Here is a 21,108-nt window from a genome sequence, read left to right as displayed (position 1 = left end):
GGTAGGTAGACAGGCCGCCTTTGAAGTGAGGTATGGGTAGACCTACCCATACCTCAAGAAGAAAGATTACGAATACATACAGATCCGGGGGTGGGTACGAAGAATGGCGACGCCATATCCATCGTTAAAGAAATTAGGATCCTGGGACTGAACATTGAGTCAACGCGAACTAACGGAGAAACTCTTAGAAAGCTCGTTACCAAGGTCAGTAACGCCATTAGTTTGATCAGGAGAATCACGAGCAGCTATAAGAGAATGAAGGAGGCTAGCATGGTTAGGCTCATTCACTCTTTTGCTATAAGCCACATGACTTACATAGCTGCGTACCTTAACTGGTACAAGGAAGAAAAGGATAAAATCAATACAGTCATAAAGAAAGCTTTTAAGCAGACCACAGGCTTACCCGGAAACCAGTACTGAGAGATTAATGTAGCTGGGCATGCATAACACCTTAAAAGAATCGATTGAAGCTCTGTAGATAGCTCAGTTGGAAAGACTTGCCAGCACCCGCACTGGCAGAAGCATACTCAATAAATTAGGAATTAATTACCATAACCAGCAAGGACCCAAGGTTTGCTTGGCCAGGGAGATTATAAGCCATATTCACATTCCAAATTTACCCAAAAATAGGCACCCTGAATAACAGCGCTAAAGCTCTGCTCAAGCAGTATAGCGATGACTAGGAAGCGCTACTCGTGGACGTCGCGTACTATTGAAATCACCAAGCGTTTGCAGCAGTAGCAATTACTACAAAGCAAAAAAGCATGCACACGTGTCCAATCAAAACCAGGGTACATGAGGTTGCGGAGGAGGTTGCCATCGCTCTGGCTATCGCTTTTCCCAAATGTAGGCACATAATTAGCGATTCTAAATTGCCCATACGAAATTAAGCCAGGGGACGAATATCAGCTGAGGCTGCAAGAATTCAAACAGTAAAGCCAAACTCATATCATCTGAGGCATTTCACGATAAGAGAACCATCTGGTTTCCAGCCCATACAGCGTGCGAATGCACCACCACCTCAACCTTAACGAGTCTGAACGTCCTGTTGCGCGAGGACTCATTAACAGCGCCCGATTAGGGGGGGGGGGGGAGGCTCTGACCGAGGAGGAGATGGAACGGAAGGATAGGGATAGACTCTTCTCATTCAGTGACATTACGCAATTCTATAGAAAGTCGAGGTGTATATAGCCACCTCCTAGCCCAAAATTTGACTGGTCTCAGGCGGTTGACTGGAGGCGCCTTCAAACCAGAACTTACATGAACCCGGTACATGTTAGCCGCATGTTTCCAGAATTATACCCTGATGACAAATGTAAATTATGTGATGATAGTGGAGCCACCCTATTTAGTATACTGTGGTATTCTGCAATTGTTCAGAGGATAATTGCAGTCCCTCGGATGAACTAGAGGCGCGGTGGAGAGCTGCACTGACTAGCTCAGATCTTCAGGACCAACTTTGGGCCATCTAGCAAGCCCGGGAAGCTACCGAGAGACAGGGCCTCTTTCCTCACCCCGGCGCGGCCTAGACCCAGGCCATCAATTGCAGGATAATCAATAGAGTTGTGACACACACGCTATAGATATGATATAAGAGCATCAGTTCAGTTACAAGTTGAGTTAATGAAGTGTCTGTAATAATTAGAACTCATTATAAATCACCGATTACAGCACACGAAAGCACAATATCACAGACTTTAGACCCCCCCCCCCCCCCCCCGTGAGCACGACTTTGGAGAAATATCTGGAAACCGCTAAGCAGGAACTGGAAGTAATTACGTCACTAATGATGTCGCACACAAGCAGGTGTTATAGTATTTAAGAGGCTAATTAATGGAAAACAGTTGCTTCCGAGTTCGGTTCGTGCGTTCCATTCTCCGAAAGTTAGGAGCACCAACGCCGACGTTCAAGTGTCACTGAAAGATACGTAAGTCAAAATTGAGGGTCGTCTACCACCTTTTTTGTATAACGGTGCCCCCCCCCCCCCCCCCCCAAATTAAGCGGGAGGAAATGGCATGTATGTGATAGCGCCACGTGTTGTCGATAATGTCAGCAAGTAAAGCTTCGAGATAGTCACATGACCCGATCACGAGTGCTTATAAGACAGGAATGTTTCTCTTCTGGCCACCTTCATTTGTACTTGCGTTCTTGCTGCATGATGTAGCAATAAACTGTTTTGATGCTGTTCTACTCTCGTCTCCGGATCCCTAGGACACCGCAACTAAATGTTAACTTTTTATCTTCCACCAAAAAAACCCCCTGAATATATTCTCTTCGCAGTCAACAAACGAATCTCTCCTTCAGCGCTTCATAAGAAAAAAAAAAAAATACACGAAGTAGTACGAACTCGAGAGGGAACCGCAGCTCTGCTACAAATTCAGAAATTGAGTCAGTCTTGCCTTGAAACCGCCGATAAAAGTTGGTTCTGCCACCAAGTGGCGACGAAGATGATTCGAACCTACAGCGGCGCTGGTATCGACGTGCCATAATCTGCGAAGTTCATTAGTAACCATCGATCACACGCCGCGGTAAAAAAACGGAGTTGGGTGGTTTGCGCAAGAACTGATACTTTTTATGGCTGATCTTTGTAACGCTGCCACGAATCGAAAAGTTGGCGCATTTGTCCTTGCCTGTGCAATCTCTTTTTTTATTGTTAAAGCGCCGTAGTTGATGATTAAACCTGGCACATTTTTTACCATTCCTAATAGTTAATGCAGGTATCAACTTATATATTAGATTGGTTAGAACGTTTTTGGGCAGACTCCTGTTTTATGCAAATGTGCGTGTTAATTTCCCCCCGAGAAAACAATTAGGAGAACGAGAAAGTTCGGAAACGATTGCTGCAAATTTCACCATTCCAAACCATCACCATTGTTAAGAAATATTTTGGCGCTTGTTTAGTGGTCTACTCAGGTGAGGATAGCATGATAGGATAGACCAGTAAAGTGGTTTATGTTTGAAAGAATGCCAGGATCAGTTGTTGATACTAAATCTGGTACACTTGCAGATGTTGGAGAGCATGGTGTGGAATGGCTGATAAGTGGGGTAATGGAAATGTCTATACAAGTTTGAAGAAACGTATGAGGCTCGGCATGGCCTCATAAAAAGTATAGGTATAGGTCTCCAAATATCAACAAAATAGAGTTTGAAAATTGTCCATGATGACAATACTTAGCATTTAAATTCATTCGCATATCGGAGGGCGGTAAACTTGGCACACAATTATATCAACAGAGCCGAACTCGATCAATACACACACACGCTCTAAGAAGGAATCAATACGAGTGTGTAAAGCAACAAATTTTATTTCTATGGCGATAAGGACGCAACCTCCTCTTCTTTATATCATTTCGTAGAGAAAAAAATTACGCTCGGACCAACCGGCTTGAAAAGTGCCATCCGATAATCTTTTTCTTTGCAACCACTTTTCAGTCAATGTCACGATGAGGGCAGAACATGATTTGGGAAATGATGACAAGGCTGCAGACTTAGGTGGTGCGATTCTAAAATTCGGTTACAAAAAGAAAGCGGCAAAGTTATCACAATAATAAAAGGGGCACTGAAGCAGCGTTGATAGTCATGAGACAGTGCACAAGAGCGAAGAAATCAGGGGCGAATTTCTCCGAGCGGTTCAATTTGGAATAAGTACATGACGATTGACATTTGCATTCTGCACACTCCGGTCGTTCGCAAAAAGCTTATTACGAAAATTCATCGACGAATACGGTACTCCCTGATGCGAAATTTGAGCGCAGTTATCTGTGTGTTTTGATTTCGAGATATATTAAGGCAAGAGAAAGAGAGAGAGAAGTCATAAGCGAGAGGCAGGGAGGTTTACCAGGCTGAGCCCGGTAGTCTGCCCTGCACCGAGGAAGGGGGAAAGGGGACTGAAAGTGGAGAAGGAAGAGAGCAGGTCACACTTTGCACATTTACACAGGCAAGCGTTCATCTCTGATTGGGTCACAGGCGTTCATACAGGCTGGTGCATTTCAGAAAGACGCAGCAGCGGCTTTGTAGCCTTGCACATAAGATGCACGAGGCCATGGCTCCAACATCTTTTCCTCTGTAAAGGTCCTGTTATCTAAATACCCCGAAGTTGTCTGAAGGGCACTCGTCTCATCTTCGTATGTGGGGAAGTCAACACCAGCTCCATGCCCGAACGTCATTGAACGTCCATGCCCGAACGCCCGCTCGCCCCAGGAATGCGAGCCCAAGAGCTGCGCTCTAAAACAAGGCGCACTCGGTCCTCGTCCTTCTTCATTGTCTGAATCAACTGCCAGAGCCTATGCAGTGCATCGCGTACATTTTCTGAATACTCTCGTGCAATACTCAAACTTTCCTTTTTTCCTTTTTAATTTCAAAGGTTGCTTTTATTTTTAAGCCTTGGGATCAAATAAGATCGACTTCGTTAAAATTATAAAATTTCACTAAAATTGGTCGCCTATTTCCAGTAACGAAACCACCCGGTATGTGTGCTCTCGCAACGTATTTGACACCCAAATAGAGTTGATTCCTTGCCAAACTTTGCGACCATACATTCAGACATTCCCAATTTTCGGATTGGTCATTGTCGGCAATGCCATAAAACAAGAGGTTGGATCTTCCTGATCGATGTGTCAAATCGTTGATTTTGTCTTGCATTACGGATATTTTTCCCAGGTGAGTGGAATCTGCCAGCGTATTCACTGAATGAATTTTTGACTGCAAGACGTCAGCTGTACTGAGAATTTTGGTAAAGTTTACATGTTCGGTAAGGGAAGAAAAGTTCGTAGTTAGCGACAGAAGTTCCGCGTCAATTTCAAAGATTACTTCTGTGAAAGATTCATACCGTTGCGAAGTGCTGTCGTCGCAGTTTCAAGAGGATTGCCTCGACGACGTATCCTCAACTTTAGCTTCGAGATCTGATTCTGATTTAGCTAGACTGATCATTATATTTAGCTTCAATATGGAGACGAAACACAGTATTCCCAGCCTCTGTAAGGCTACCGTTGCGTGCGTAAATTCTTTGGACCCCAGCAAACATAAACTTTAGTTTTTTAATTTTGAGGTTGGGTCATGAGACCTGGATAGGCCTATACATTTCCGCCTGGCAATAAAGGACGTCACAAGTACACAGCGATCGCATGAACACATTTCTGAGAATTACAACTTGTCCAGTCAGTTGGCTACTGAGCAGTTGCTATGTATCTGGGCAGCGTAAAAAAAAAAAAAAAAAACTTGTCTCTTTATGTCCCCCTCTTCCATTCCCAAGTGCAAAATACCAAACCGAATTTCAGGTTCTTGTTAAACCCCACCTCGCCTTTCTCTTTTCTTCCGTCTCTCTCTCCGGTAAGTAGTATCAACAAATCAATGGTGAAGGTACTGGTAAAAGGTGGCCTCCTTCGGCGAGAACTTCTACCAGCGCGTAGGCACATGAGGCGTCACATGATGCGAATGCGTGCGAGATTTAATTTTCCTCGCAGAACACCTTTGGTGGCCGCCGATCGTTGTGGGCGTAGAGTTTCATACAGGAATTACTGGAGGTAACTCCGGCGCTAGTGTCTACGGGTGCTGCAATGGCGGTCGTTCAGCCAGCATGGGAATTATGGGAAGCACATGGACATGCTTAAACTTCATCCTTCTGGCTTCGAGCGGCTTGGAGACTTTGTAAACCTGTCATTTTCGACAATGTACTGCGTAATGAGTAATTAAATAAACATTATTACAATTTTCCGCCGACAGGATTCGAACACAGGACCTCTAGCACAGACGCCCGATAGTGAAACTATTACGTCACGGACGAGTGCACCGACCAGCGACATATAACGCCATTAAGAATTTATCACGGGCAGGCCACTGCCTAGAGACGCATAGCACGTTTCGATTTGGCCCCCTCGACAAGCTGAACCGCTGCAATTACTAGCGATTGTGCACGTTCGCAGCGTCTTCTGCACTTATAAAAGTATAGAAAGGTCTGCAATTTACGACAATGAAGGCACAGAAAGCGCAATAAACGAATCCACAAGAACGTCTCAATCCACAAGCACGAAGATCAGAGAAACCAATGTACTTGCCATCATCCCCATGGTTGGTCGACGACTGCTGCGCTAGAGTTACCTCTAGTATAGTGTAGGAAACTCTGTGGTTGTGGATGCCCTTTATTATTTTCACGTGCCGTCGCGCCCTCGAAGGTGGTTATGGACATCGCGAAAAATGCGGTGTCTCACGTTCACGCAGAGAGACAAGAGGGGAAAGCCTTGTCTGGCGGTCGGAACGTGCTACGCAGCGCAAGAACAAAGAAAAAGAAACATGAAGCACATTTCTACCAGACAAGCCGTTGCCTAAAGCACGTGTGCGTGCCCAGATCAGCGCCGGATAAGGTTGGAGTTGACTGCAGCGATGCCCAAAGTGCTTCGAAGCATCTCGTCGAAGCAGAGAAGATGCGACTGCAGTGAATGAATATGTGGAACACTCACTCGGCTAAAGGTTATCGTACTGTCGGCAGACGTCCTTGCACTTGCGTACTCGCGTGTGGCAAGATGAATTCTTTTTCGGTGTTTTTCAGTATTTCTTAGTATGCCGTTATACACAATTTGTTTAACTTCTTGAAGCCTTACAGAGCCTTTGAGACTAGTTTTTCAGTCATTGTCGCGATCAGTGTCAATAAATTTTGCATCAGTAAGTTGTACAGACTTGCTGGCATAGACGGACTAAAGCGCGCAAAAACGAGGGCAAAGATCGCACATGGCGCCCCGTCCCGTCGATGAGTGTTCGTTATCGTCGTTTTTTTGTCCCACTTTGATCGCTGTTTTTCACCTTACAGCTCACCCGAGAACGGAAGGTATTGTCAGGATAGCCATCACTTGGAGCAGTGATCATGATGACAATAATGTCGGCGCTACTTTCGGCGCCTTTCCACTTCCTGGAGGTTGCCAGCTCGGATGCTAAGAAATGAAGCATGATGCTTCCTTTCCATATCAAACAGGCTGACATTGGCTTTTGCATAGAAGTAAGGACAATATTGAAAAGAAATCCCACATCCTTGGTGACACTCTACCCAGTCCGCTGCTGGCCCAGGCCTTTGCACAAGGAGGAGAGTTGACTATGGTTCGTACCAAGTGAGCCAATATAGTGGTGTGCTGGTATTCATAACAATGCAGCTGGTGATATCAGATTGTCAGATGGTTAGAAGGAGTACGTTCGAATTGGGATGACGTAGAAGAAGTGCGTTTGTTGCGTAATTACTTCTTTTACGGCCAACACGTCTGCTGGCGCCTTGAAAGGAACTGTGATTCGGGGGTTTAGGTTATAGCTGTGAGGCAGTGGAGTAGGTGGCTTGCGGAAGCTCCGTCAAGGTCTGCATGTGGAAATCATGAGACGTGCGGGACTCATCATAAAGTGTTCAGGCATTCTCATTTAACAGGCACGCTCGCTGTCGGCGAGCGTAGGGATCCACGCGATGTTAGGCCAGAGCTTCCGCTACATTTATTGAGAAACCAATGGACTGCGGAATATGTCGTCTACAGAAAACTGAAACCGTTAGTCACGTGGTCATAGTGCCTGTGTGTGAGTTGCAGCTAAGGTTGATACATAATGCATGGATGCAGCTTGCTGTTTTTTTCTGCACTTCGCAATATGGTGGCAGCGACTATGCATTACTTTAAGCAGTGATTGTCAGAAAGCTATTAAATCCTCAAGAACACGAAGAGCATTCAGTTAAGTTTTTTTTACTTGAGGAATGTTTCTGAGTACTTTGAAAATGGTGTAGCCAGGTATTTTCTACGTAAATCTCCTGACATCAATTCACCCATAACATAACATAGCACAACAGAAGTATGCAGAAAGGATAGCGTATTTGCTCTGGAACGAGCTGCAAGAAACGCCTGCCCTATGAGCCCACCTCTGATTTAAAATGGGTAACTCGTCATTGCGGCTATACAACATGGCATAGTCTCTGTACTTTGGATCGCCAGAGTTATTTTGCCTTCTCTTCCTTTTGACCGCCGCTTCTGGTGCTACGAACAGACATTTATGGAAACTAAAAACAACCCGCCTGCGTGTTGCTTCAAGACGCGCCATCCTTAACTCGATAAACGCGGTTGTCCCAAAAGGCTGCCGCTCCGTACCATAACACGCCTCCGTACAAGGAGGTGTGTTCCACTATCGTTTTTGTTTTATTCCGAAAGCAATACTGCTCGCACTTTCAGCCCATCGGTGGTCCTGGCGCCTCCTTACACAGCTGCGCGTCACGTGACCATGTGACGTCACGCCAGACCGAGAGACGGGGCCCCAGCTCGCGGCATCGATGGTGGAGGCGAAGCCTTGCGCGCCGCTGCTGCGGTGCTACCGAGAGAGGGTGCTCGCTGGTGTGACGTCACGCTAGGAGGATAAATGGGGCTACAGCTCGGCTCCTCGCAGTGGTCGGCGATCTGCATTGCGCTATGTCGGATGATGTATAGCCATAAGTTTAACAAAGGGCAACCATGGGCGCTATAGCGTAAAACTATTCCAATATGTTTCTATTCCAATCTCCTAACGTCAAATTTGCGTAACCACCAACGCAAGCACCGGGCGGTCACCCGCAGGGTTGTCTGAACAGACCAATGAAACGCTCTCCTCGTTCATAGGAGGTCACTTTCGTTTGCTTGCAAAACGAATAGCATTGCCTACACTGAGCAGCTTGTCGTATCTAATTGGCTGACAAGAGGCGAGGAGAACGTTCAAGTAGTGGAGGGGGATTCGATGGGGCCGAGCCACTGCACTGAAAGTCGATAACCGGATGAAGAGGGGGGTGCCGGCGTCTACGATTGGTCGGCTTTCTCTTTCTTAGCTTGCGGTGGCTGGTCGAAAATCGCGGCGGCATGCAACGGAAGCTCAAGAATGACGCTAAAACGGACCCTCAGCAAAGAAGAGTTCGCAGAATGAGGGGGTCAACGTGCCGAAAGTGCTCGAAAACGTTACACGGCCACGCAAGAAGCTTATACGCAAATACACCCATGCTCTCCGGCAGGTGCGAGTAGCCAGCGTCTGAGCGATCGGCGGCAGCCATCTTTTATTCCTTTCGGAACGGGGCAGCCTGCGGCTATTCCGAAGAAAATTCAGTTTTGTTCGGCATATTAATGCATCTTTATCGCGTACACGTCACTTTGACGCGGTGAGTTCTTGCGGTTTTGTGACGTCGCGTGACAGGCAGGTGAAGTGGGCGCAGCCCGAAAACTTTTTACCAATAGCCGAGGGCTAATGGCGAAAAGGGGTCGAATCAGAAATAAGTGTTTTTCTTTTTTCTGTCAAATCATGCATAATCAGTGTGTACACATCATATCAGATGGGGAGGTATTGCGGTTTTCGTGACATCGCGTGACAGACAGGTGAAGTGGGGGTGGTTGAAAAAAGTTTTTGACCAATCGTGGAGGGCTGATAGCAGAATTGGAATAGAAAAGTTTGGAATAGTTTTATGTTATAGCGCCCCATGTCCACACCATCAGCCGAACCAAGGCGCAGCCAAGGGTATTGCTTTCGCAATCTTCCAGCCTTAACCAAGCTAAGCCTTCAGCCAATTTTTTGTTACGTCTAGACAGCATGCGTTGCCACCCGTGTCTACGGGAGACTCGTTCTCCTCCCTACAATTCTCTAGAGGACCATGGAATACGACGAAATTGTAGGCAAGCGCCTATCGCTCATGATTGCTTTGGTCAGGGTGAAAGATCTGGCAGAAGCCGACAATAAAACATCGGCGTCTTCGCTGATAAGTGAATATATAACAGACGCTGTGTCCATTGCTGTGTCCATCCTTCTTGCCTTCGTAATAGGCATTTTTCTTGGCATTGCTAGCCTGAAGAATTGATATTAAGTTGAGTGAAAAGTGCCACCACAGAGACGGCCTTTGTGGCAGCTTTTTGTGCTGTGCCGCACTGACCTTGGCTTCCGATAGTGGGTGAAAAACCTCTTGATTGATTTTTTTTCTTTTTAATGAACGGATCAGCGCATACCCGCGGAACGGTGATTTTCACGCGAAAGTCAATTTCTCCCGAATTGTGGCCGAGAGTAGCATTTAGAAATACAGGGTCTTACCCGATTCCTCCTGGCCGAGAAGCCTTCCAGAAAGGTTCAGAAGTTGTCGGTCGCTAGCAACGATGCAGTGCTAAAGTGCTAGTAGACGGGAGAGGTTTTTCGCATTTTATCTCACACCCACTGTTCTCTGCGCATTCGCCGCTTTGCTATAGCGACGGAAGCCACGAGACGGTTCGTATCGCGGGCGCGCCGTCGGCCTAACCTAACCTAACCTGTCACCCTGCCGATGCACGCTAAAGATGTTAATAGAAAAAAAAAACGCAAAGAGAAACTTTCCCAGCACCGGCAAATCGAACCCGCGCCACCTGGGTGAGAGCCGGGTATCGCAACTACTAAACCAAGAGAGAGACAACTTCTTGTGTTTCGAAGCCCCTCAAATAAGATGACAGCACTTTAGAATATAATGCGGAGAATGCGCAGAGAGCAGTGGGGGTGAGATCAAGTGCAAAAAAAAAAAAAAAAAAAAACCCTCTCCTCTATAAGACGCTCCCTATGTCCGCGCTGATGAAGAATTCGCTTAAACTGCTCATAAAAGAGGTCGCTGTTGTTGCCAGAATTTCTTCGTCACGTCACCGTTAAGCTGCAGGACTCTTGTCCAGCTTTCGACGATAACTGGGTGAATGTCATCCGGATACAATCGTTTTTTTTACTTTGATGAAAAATTGCTATGGAATTCGTAAGGGTTTCGTTTTTAAAGTGTTGCTCTACATGTAACATGCTGCGAATGGGGCACTGCATTCAGACGGGATGCAGATACACAAAAAAGTTAGCTTAACTTGCATAAGTTCCCACCATACAACAAGTCCTTTTCGGCATTTCCTAATTATAGATGCTGTTCTGACGGATGAGTAGGGGCGGCTTGCACGAACATTTACTAACGAAAGTAATAACGAAGTTAAGAACGCGTTCTTGTGCGGCTATTTAACATTTAACATTTAGGAACACGTTCTTAAGTTCGTTATTATTTTCATTAATAAATGTTCCTGCAAGCCGCCCCCCAGGTATGTACGTGATGAAATAAGTAGAAAGAAAATAGAAAATTCGATAGTTTGTTTCCCTTTATCCAATAGGTTTTTTTAGAAAATACCTTTTAGAAGCTTTTCTGTCTTGTTCCATAGGTCAATGAAGGCGGCGTTATTTTTAAAATATGGCATAGTTTCCGTCACTCACTGCAACAAGAACTCTTGTGGTAAACTATAAAACAGATCTCGGAAGTCAGCAGTAAATGACTTGTAATACGCTCAGGGTTACTAGAGCCAAGGAATCACACGATTTGTTCTCAGTTATTAACAAGGAAACAATCCACAATTTTTAACGCACTCACATGCATCGGCTGTAACCTGAAACAACATATGGCCAAACAATGCCGCTCAGATACAATTATCCCGGATAGTTACAACAGCCTTATGTGTCTTCGCCTTGGAAAAGATCTCAAGCTCAAGGCTCTCGGAAATCTTGACATCGGAGTGCAGGCGCTCGTGGTTAAGGTACATAAACATTGGCAATGCCTGCTTCTTTACGGAGGCAGTCATGCGGTTGACAGGCTTAAAATTTTTGCGAACGGCAGTCAAGGGCTTTTCAGAATGTGCTCCCTGAGGTACGAACTCAAATGAACCCTCCTTGCCTTCCACAAGCATACTTGCTGCAGGAGCTGCTGATGTGTACCGTGAAAAATCTGCTGCACCATGTCTATACAGAGAGACAAGACAGGTCAGCGCTGTCTGAACGTTAGAACGTCTGTACGAAAGCGAAGAAAGAAAAAAAAATTGCTTGAAGCACAATTTTGCCAGAGAAGCCATCGCCTCATGTGCACGTGCATGCCGTGGGCACAACGCATGATAAGGCTGGAGGAGACTTTAGCGATACACAATGTGACACGTAGCGTCTCGACAAAGGAGACAAGATGCGATCGCAGCGTATAAATACGGGGGACACTGGCTCAGTCCTTGTAGGAAAGTAGCCATCATGCAGCTGAAGGTTCTGGTACTGTTGGCAGGCGTCATTGCACTTGCGTGTGGTAAGACGAAGTTTCTCCTGGTGTTTATCAGTGTTTCTTAGGCTGCCTCTGTATTAGTTTAATATTTTTTCCAGCCTTGTCTTTTAGCGGTTATTATTCCTGGAGCTCATGCCGACCCTTTGACTAATTGTCGAGACCATTGTGAATGATTGAGAAGGAGTTAATGAAGTAGCATGATCGGTAAAATACCGTTGATGTAGCTGCCTCTTTTGTGATTTTGCAATGTCAACGTATGAAGTGACAGATGGAAGTATTTAGGCAAATTCCCCGATAAAACTACATCTGGTTTCTTCACATATTCGCTGAAAAAGAGCTTGCAATATATGTAGAAAAAAACTATTGGGATGGGCAAAGAGGAGGCGAAAATCCTCATCGGAAACAGCGGTTGACGAGAGCGACCGGAAACGCAGGCAAGCACAGACGCACTTGTACAGTTCGTTCAACTGTGCGGCCCTTACTCTGCCGGCGCTCTACCTGCAAGCACGAACTGAACCGATGTGAATACCCGGCGGAGGTGTACCGAAAGCTACTAACGCCATGAAGCCCGAGTAATCTGCCGCCAAGCAGGGCGATCTGGAAACTTGTCAGATAAAAAAAAAAAAAAATATCGCGCATGCTGAACATTTTTGTGTTCACTCTAACAGTGGACCGAATTGTACACCACTTATTTACTGCAGATGACGAGTGGTGGAACAAGGAATATGCCTCTGTAGCTACTGTTTTGACAAGGGGACTTGTCGGAAACATGGCTCTAACCTGAGCCATCACGCGTTCGACCACTGTTAATCACTTAGAGTCTGTGGACCTTAGTCGTTTTTCGGACCCTGAGCTGCTACCCAGTAACCCTTAGGTTATCGTAAGGAATAGAGTGAACTTATTAATTGAATAAACCTCATTGTAAAAGTGCGACACGCCGTTGCGGCCGTCTGTATATTCAGGGAATAGCGGGGGGTGGGGGGGGGGGGCAGATCAAAGGCTCGCCCAGACATCGTGGAGACCGAAAGGCAACTGAATTTTATTTCCACGCACAGGCGGCCTCGCCGCCGATGTTCCTGTTCTTTTTCCGTGCATATGATTCACTATGAAACACACGAAGTAAGCCTCGTCTGCTCTCGCGCGCGACATGAAGCAAGTTCCGTTGGCGATGGACATGTAAAGAAAGGTAGGGCCTGCAATGAAGACAGTGATTGCTCACGCGCTCCGAAGAAGTTGTGACGAAGGACATACAACGAAATAAAAAAGAAAGACGTGTGGATTCTACGCACTACGGGAATCGGTGCACGTGTAAATGCTAGTGGTATTGCTTATGTGTTGACGTTATGAAGTGTTAAATTCATGTAGATAGTTTGTTACGTCATGTAACTGCTATGTTGACGTGCGTCACGTTCTTTTTGTTGACGTAACACACGAGAATGAATTATACTTTACTCCTTGAACGATGCGAATGAGGTTCACTGCTTCACACTCGCTGATCATTTGCGCCTCCCAATAAAAAAATTGATAAGTGTCTTTTGGGTAACATTTAACTATGAGCCGCATTCCTTGCGTATGAGCCATCGTCACTACGCAAGTGCATCCACTCCAAACTCGGCGAGACATTGACGCCAAACTCGGAGAGAGAGGCAAAAAAGCTAGAAGAGTGGATAACCAGGGCAGTTTGCGTAGTTGGTGTCTGTCAACTATAGATTCATGTGTGTTTATATATAGATCATTCATTGGTTTTGTGTGTTTGCTCGTCTAATCAACCGTGAATAAAGCTAGGTTCACATGCTCCAGCCTAGTGACTGTACTGCGACAGCGATGTCAGGATCAGCCTACCTCCGCATTTAATTGGAGTTATTTAAAGGTCTGAAGCTGCATTACAGGTGTGAGAGGCGCCTTAGTGGACCGGTCTTGCTTAATTTTGACCAGCTACAGGTTTATTCTTTGACGTGCGCTGTAAGATTACGTAGACGTGTATTTAATTGAGTTAAAACGCAATTAAATGCTCCAATTCAATATCTCGCTATAAGGTGCGTCGATGCGTGGGCTTGGAGCTTCCACGCGTACCTGAAGCGTACACACACAGATGTTCCCTTTAATGTCGAAGGTCCCTGACGAAGAGGACAGGCTATGGTAATCGGTGCTGTACGTTGCGTTGTCGAGGCTTTGGAAGAGTTGTATGTCTGATATATCTAACGCGCCATGTGGACCTGCTTAGCAAAGTCATGTACTCGGTACCATGCAGTCTGTGCGAACTCTATTAAAAACAACTGTTTCTCTCGCTGCATTCCCATCGTGATATGGTCGCGGCAGCGGCTATTTAATCTCGAGACCCTTCGGTGTTCAGGTGAGAGTTCATACCACTGTGTCTTTTGCTTCCTTTTCCAAAGCACAAACGACGCCCCAGGCCTGTGGGGAGAACGAGACATGGAAGGAGTGCGTGAGCAGCAGCTGCGCTGAAGGCACGTGCGAGAAGCCCGTCGTGGGACCTGCGTGCACTGCTGACTGCGTCTATGGCTGCTACTGCGCCGACGGCTTCTACCGCCACCAAGGGCATTGCGTCCCTCTGGAGGAGTGCCCCGGTCACTAGGTATATTAATCGACCCTGTTCTGTTGTGACGTTTCCGCACAGCGCATTCTGTTAAATAACAAAGGTAGTGCTGACATCCTTCTGCGCCAACAGCCGCATTTCTTTATTGTTTTTTTCATGCCTTATTCCTTGAGTAGGTGAGGTAATACGTTCACTGTGCTTGGGAATTCCCTTTCTCGGTCGAGGAGTGAGAGGATTCTCGAGTGCAGACATAATATACGAATCGAGCAGCTACTGTAGTTTGTTGCGATTTTGTGAGACGAGGGAATGAGTCTTGCAGATGGCGAAAGAGAATCGAAAACTTTATTCGCCACTTTCTTAGACGGTGGCGGCGCCACGCGGTTTGTTTACGAACAAGCGACGCGATGTTCGGCCTTCGTAGAAATGGCGACTGCTTCGTTTTCTGGCCCAGAGAGCAGTGTGGGCAACATGCCTATTAAGGCATTTCTTAAGTGGGAGAAGGGAGGCATCTTCAGATAAAGCAGATATTGGTTTGTGGGTTGAATCACCGATAAAGAAAATATTTATCAATGATGTAGTGAGACACAAAAAGCCGCACATGGTTGCTAGAACAGTGCAGCTCGTTGCATCACGAACGGTCCACGATCAAGGAACCCGTCGTATCATTCCTAGTCTCAAGCGCCACGAAATATCCTTTGCTATAATCCCTGAACTTTACATCTCCGGCAGTCACTGCATCCCCATATTTTTTACTGGTTTGCTTTGGTGATGCAGATCATTTTGTTTTCCCTATCCGTTGTTTTCTATTTCCTCACATTCATCAAATACTGAAACCGTTGAACCGAAAAAAGAGGCAATATTTTTTTTTAATTACTACTTTGTCCATACGCTGGCTTCTTCACGGCTAGCCGACTTCTCGTCCGAATCTTACGCTGTTTTCTGATCAAGGGAACCCAATAAAAGTTGCTCTTGCTGTTCAGTCGCAAAGTGCAAAACACAATTCTTTGATTACTTTGCTTACCCATGTGCTAACTCCACTTCACTCCTTTCATCTTCACTTCGTTGTTCGTAGTGCAACACATGCAAAATTCGACAACCCTTGACCAATGCTGTAGTGAACGAAAAGCTAGGCTGCGGAGTAAAGTGCAAGAAAAAACAGAAAAGTGTATCATCGAGAACATTTTTTCACTTTACTGCGCCGTGTGCACAATAATTTCATATATTGGGAGAAACTACCATCGATGGTAGCACACAGCAGCCACTACTGGCTGCTGTGTTTGTAGTATTTGCAAATTTATGGAGTTAAGTGCTTCATGTAGGTGCATTATAACAGAATCTGATCGCGTACCTGCCTAAGCAATAACACACATCAGAGGGGAACTGAAGAACAAGGAACGGGCGTCCGTCCTTCTACTAACGTATACCTTCCGCCAGCGTTGTGATCATCTCAACGACTGCCATACGAGATGCACAACCACACCACCTATGCGAAACCAGCGCTAGTGTGTTTAACGTACACGCAGCACCCCCTTGCGGACATCACGGGTACTTTTTAGTCATTCAAGCAGAAGAAAATGGCCAGCAGCGGCATATGGCGAGGGACGCAGAAAATCCGCGACAAACAGCTTCGAGGCCATCGTCATTTCTGTGTGGGTAATTCCGGCAACCAGCAAATCCGTAATACAGCCTTATCATTCCAATATTGTTTTTGTCAAAATGCTACGAGCGTTGGTTCAGGTTGTGTAGGCGAGCCGGGTCAGCGCAGTCACAGCGCCTTCGTGTCACGTTCGCACGCCGTTTGAACTATTTCAACAGCTTCTCAGATGACATTGAATATTGAAAGATTGAAAGTGAAATTGGGAATAACTGGGAACATGTTTCAAATAGAAGAATATAAAGCCGAATGTTTGGCGCTAAGAGCAATATCAGTACGATCCCGCGCTTGCGTTTGCTAACATGTGTTAGGCCCTCAAGAAAAGATCCACGATGTTTGCTGCCATCTTCTCTCTGGCACGCGCCATCAAGAGAGGCTTATTTTGCATCTTCTTCAGCCGGCAGGCGCCAACTACCAAAGCACGGCAGCATTAAAGTACATTTCAGTTCCTCAGTACAAGACAGTTCTTTTCCACCTTATACGGATGCCTTTTTTTTATTTAAGTGAATGTTAGGAAAGGTTGGCGCCTTTATGGTGGCACCGGCTACTCCTTGTCACTTGGGAAACGAAACAATTTTGCGTAAAAAGGGAGAATAGCGACAGAAAATATAACACTCAGTAGAACACCGGATCAATAAAAAATATACAGTCCAACAGTACATGAGTCGCAAAGTACTGTGCATTAGTTCAGTCCACGTACGCATATATAAAGTCAGATGTTTTGAACAGCCAAAACACACAACACAAGCAATACACTGCAAGTACAGAACAGAATGACAAATATTGCGTAAAGGTTGCGATCACGACATAAACCAATTATGAACCACGAACAACGTTTATGTAAGCGATTTAGCGTATTCGGATCATCCGATACTTAATATTTTCCCAAAATGTTGGTGTCCTTTAAAAACTTTTCAGAGCAAGAAGTGCTCTTTTTTGAAGGCCCGCAGTTGGCCATGGGCCAAGTATCTTTTTTAGAGTGAATGGTCTTCTGCCTAATATAAACAAATTAGCTTGCAGTACCGTTCTTTGTGTATCGTATTTCGTGCACTCGAGAAGATGATGCACACCTTCGTCTGGATGGCCACAAGAACACTGCGGACTAGAGACACGTTTTATCCTGTACAAGAAGTGTTTTGTAAATGCTGTACCAAGACGCAGTCGGTGTACCAATGTTTCAAATTTTCTGTTGTCTGTTAGTGTTTCCGGCATTGATAAGTTTATACATGGGTCTATAGAGTATAACTCCCAATTTTTAGTTTGCTGGTCGAACCAGGTAGTTTTGCTGAGGCGGTAGGAAACCTGTCTCAGGATCAGACGGACTTCACTACGCAATAGTGGAAGATTGGTTGTCTCTGCGTTATTGTGCGCTCGATTCGCAGCTGCGTCCGCTGCAGTATTACCAGGAATATTGCAGTGCCCGGGTATCCACTGAAATGCAATTACGTGGTTCATTGCTCTTGTTTTTGTAAGTTCTTTCAGCGTCTCATACAATAGCGAAGCGTTCAAAGAATTTTTTTTATTGCTCTGTAGTAATGTGAGAGCGGCTTGCGAATCGCTAAAGATAACCCATTTTTGCGAATGTTCTTTTGATGTTATGAAACGTAAAGCACACAGGATTGCAAATAGTTCTGCCACGGTGGAAGGTGTCTCCCGGGATAATTTAAATGTTTGCTCTAGCGCTAAATGTGGTATGACGAATGCTGAAGTCGAGGAATTTTTATGACACGAACCATCTGCATAAACGTGGATGTACTGGGGATATAATGAGTAAATTTGGAAGAGTGCCAGTTGCTGTGCGGCTACTATGAACATGTCTCTCTCAGATATAATCCCGTCAACCTATAATTCTATTTCAGGGCATGTTAACATCCAGGGAGGGTAACTAACATCCACTTTGCGTAATTCAAATCTTGGTAATAATGCTTTATGTTCTCGAACAACATCGTGAATTTTGCTTTTGTTTCTTTCGGTGAGCGCGAGGTTTAATGGATGCTTGTCGTGTCGGGTTAAGATGCGATAAATATGTCGGCATGTTTAGGCCGTTCTTATGACTGGAAATGGGGGGTGACGAGCTTCAGCAATTACTAAAGAACTCGAGGTAGCCTGCCTATTAATAGTCTTGACTGCGACGAATATCTCATGCCCTTGGCTCTGGAGGCACGGTTATGCATGCCCCCGGCTGCTGCTGTTCTTCCGGGCTCGGCAAGGAGACAGTGGGCGCAGGTTTCGAATCCTCGCGTCGGTATTCGTTCAGTGCCGGTTCAAGTGTGTACGGTGCCGGTAGCTTGTTGTTACGGTCAGCTTGTTTCTCACCGATTAGGGACGCGTTGTTTCTTGCAGGTTCCTTGGCACCAGCTTTGAACTGGACAAATTCCATTTCATTCTTGACGCCAGTTATTTATTACATTTGATTAACCGCTTCACTAAAGCTTCGGTTCACATAGATTCCAAGATGTGCCTGTCATCTGCGTAGTTTTCTTGTCGCATCCTTTCTTTTACGCCCTACGAAATGCAGGTGTTGCACCAAGGTCTTAAAACTGTAACCCGGCTCTGCACGCCACCCAAACCTGCGGTATCTCATGGAATACTTGAGAGGTCTGGTGATAGTGACAACTTTCGAGTTATCGTTGTAGGATACGAAAATGACAAAGCATGCATAGAGATGCTGTATGTACGGGCGGTTACATAAAATGTACGAACGCAGTAATCGAGGTATGTACTCCGATATTTCGCTGCTCGTTGAGCGAGGAGACATTTTCGACGTTCCCTCGTAAAGGAAAATGCGCAAAGGTAACGGATAGAGGATACACAGTGACATTTTACTTGGTTCTCACTCCGGTCTGTAATCTTGTGGTCCCCCCCTCCCTTTTTTTGTACACCCTTGTACACCTTTTTAATTCTACACATTCTTGAACTTTTCGCTGACACGTTATAGACACGTTATAGATAATCGGAAAGTGGGCGCATAGACTATGGGCAATGATGCTATAAGCGCAAACGCTTTAGTAACGTATCTTATCTGATGAAGAGGAACAATATAGGTATTACAGTACTTCATAGGTATTAGTGCTATTGTAACGTGTCATGACGAGTTCAGATAAAAATTTTGAAATACAGCAGGTTTCACAGAAATAAGTTTTGTTATCGTTAGCATCGCTGATTTGTGAGCCACCGAAATTATTGTATGCGGAGCCACTCCGGTATTTAGTGAAGGGGCTTGAGGAAATTTGTAATTCACTATAGATAAAATAATGTGGCAGGGCGCTTGTCCATACAAAACTGTTGTCAATGTGCTTAAGAATTTGGGGTATAGTGAAGTTATACTTTCCGCGGTAGTTTAGACAATTTTTTGGGCAAAATATTTCACAGGTGCCTGTGCACGTGGCTTCTATGTATTGTCCATAAATTTGATCGGTTGGTAATAACAGTTGAGTAATTGAGCATTATCTTATTTAATTATAATGAAGGCAAACTGTCTCTTGCCTAGAAGACAAGTGTAGAATAAGTGAAGCTCTCTTTTCACTGATATGAAAAACAAAAAAAGGTTTAGTCACCTATACCGGTGACGGTAACATGTTTTCCCCGCAATAATAAGAATAAAAAATATGAAAAATAGCGCAGAATAACAAATAACAGCACTCATTGAGGAAAACTAGAGCGTAGTTAGAGAAAAAAGCAAACGAAGCCCATGTATACTCATAGACAGATTGGAACGCAGCGAGACAAAACGCAGAGGATATGTTGCAGCGCAAACTATACTGAGCCCCTACACGTACGTGTATAATGAGTTCCGAAAATGTGCGCGATGCCACGACGCGGATAAGATGAACAGGTGTAAAGATCACGACTGCGAGGCGTTCATGAGCCTTAAAACACCTACGCTTTCGGTGTATAGGGGCACGCCATAAGTTCACCTACTCGCACAAGGTAGTAGAAACAAATGTGCTGCAGTATTGCATAGCAAGCATTATCAAGCGAGCGACACGACTTCTTGCCTTTCACATAGCGCTCATTGTTCTCTTTGCAGGCACCAGAAGTCGAGAATTGTGGGTGACGGTGGATGTTGAAGAGCAATGGAAGCAGACATCAAGATAGATACGAGAAGTAATATGGTATGCGGAAGCCTCTAGAGCTGCAACTGGATAAATAAAAATGACTTTTTCTTGAACAAATGGAGGCTTCAAATAAATGGAGACTCTCTTTATCACATGTATCAGGATATATTGCCATAGTATTTACATTTACGTTACACACAATCAATGAACACAGGAAAAGGTTCTGGATATAACCATGCAGTACCTCTGGGGGCTTCGAGATAAGAACAGGCGCTGGAGGGTTAAACTCAACTTAAGTTTACGTCTGCTTCGAGATGAACAGTTAATTCTGAATCCGGGATCGTTCCTTGGAAGTGACATAGTTGGGCCCGAGACAGAGCAGTGGCCTTGAAGGTGTCAGGGCTGCGCGGGTCTGTGCAGCGGGAGCATGTGTTCAGCGAAGGAAGCTTGTGTAATAACAGCTCTTACATTACCTCGCTTTTCATGTCTCGGTAAATTAGCATCGTAAATGTTTTGTTAATGCCGCAAATGATACCAGTGGCGACCTGTTTGACCCACGCAACATTGTAGCAGACTTACACACCAGCAAGGTCTGATATCTTGCACAAGTTGCCTAAGGCGGCCGCATGTTCCTCATATATGGCCAGGTCATTCTCGCGGGTTGTGCCTTTAATATGCTTCAAATTCTTATTTTCCTGAATTTAATTAACCGTAATTTACTGGATTGAGAGTAAGACAAGGCAACAAAGACAGAAATGACAAGGTATTGTGGATAATCCGTTAATCATCGGTATAG

The 21,108-nt window shown here is 45.3% G+C and overlaps 1 protein-coding gene across 1 annotated transcript in view; it reads left to right on the top strand.

The window, feature by feature from the left end:
* The window catches only part of LOC126516922 (von Willebrand factor-like), a 142,611-nt gene that overhangs the window by 80,299 nt on the left and 41,204 nt on the right, over positions 1 to 21,108 (top strand). Inside the window, exons 5-6 of the mRNA XM_072289094.1 lie at positions 11,933 to 12,067; positions 14,440 to 14,639. Of these exons, the coding sequence (XP_072145195.1) occupies positions 11,933 to 12,067; positions 14,440 to 14,639 (335 nt within the window). The remainder of the gene's footprint in view (positions 1 to 11,932; positions 12,068 to 14,439; positions 14,640 to 21,108) is intronic.

This window comes from Dermacentor andersoni, chromosome 1 (assembly GCF_023375885.2).
Source record: "Dermacentor andersoni chromosome 1, qqDerAnde1_hic_scaffold, whole genome shotgun sequence".
Classification (NCBI taxonomy): Eukaryota; Metazoa; Arthropoda; class Arachnida; order Ixodida; family Ixodidae; genus Dermacentor; species Dermacentor andersoni.
Note: the sequence above shows the minus strand (reverse complement) of the source record. Positions and strands in the feature narration are given on the sequence as shown.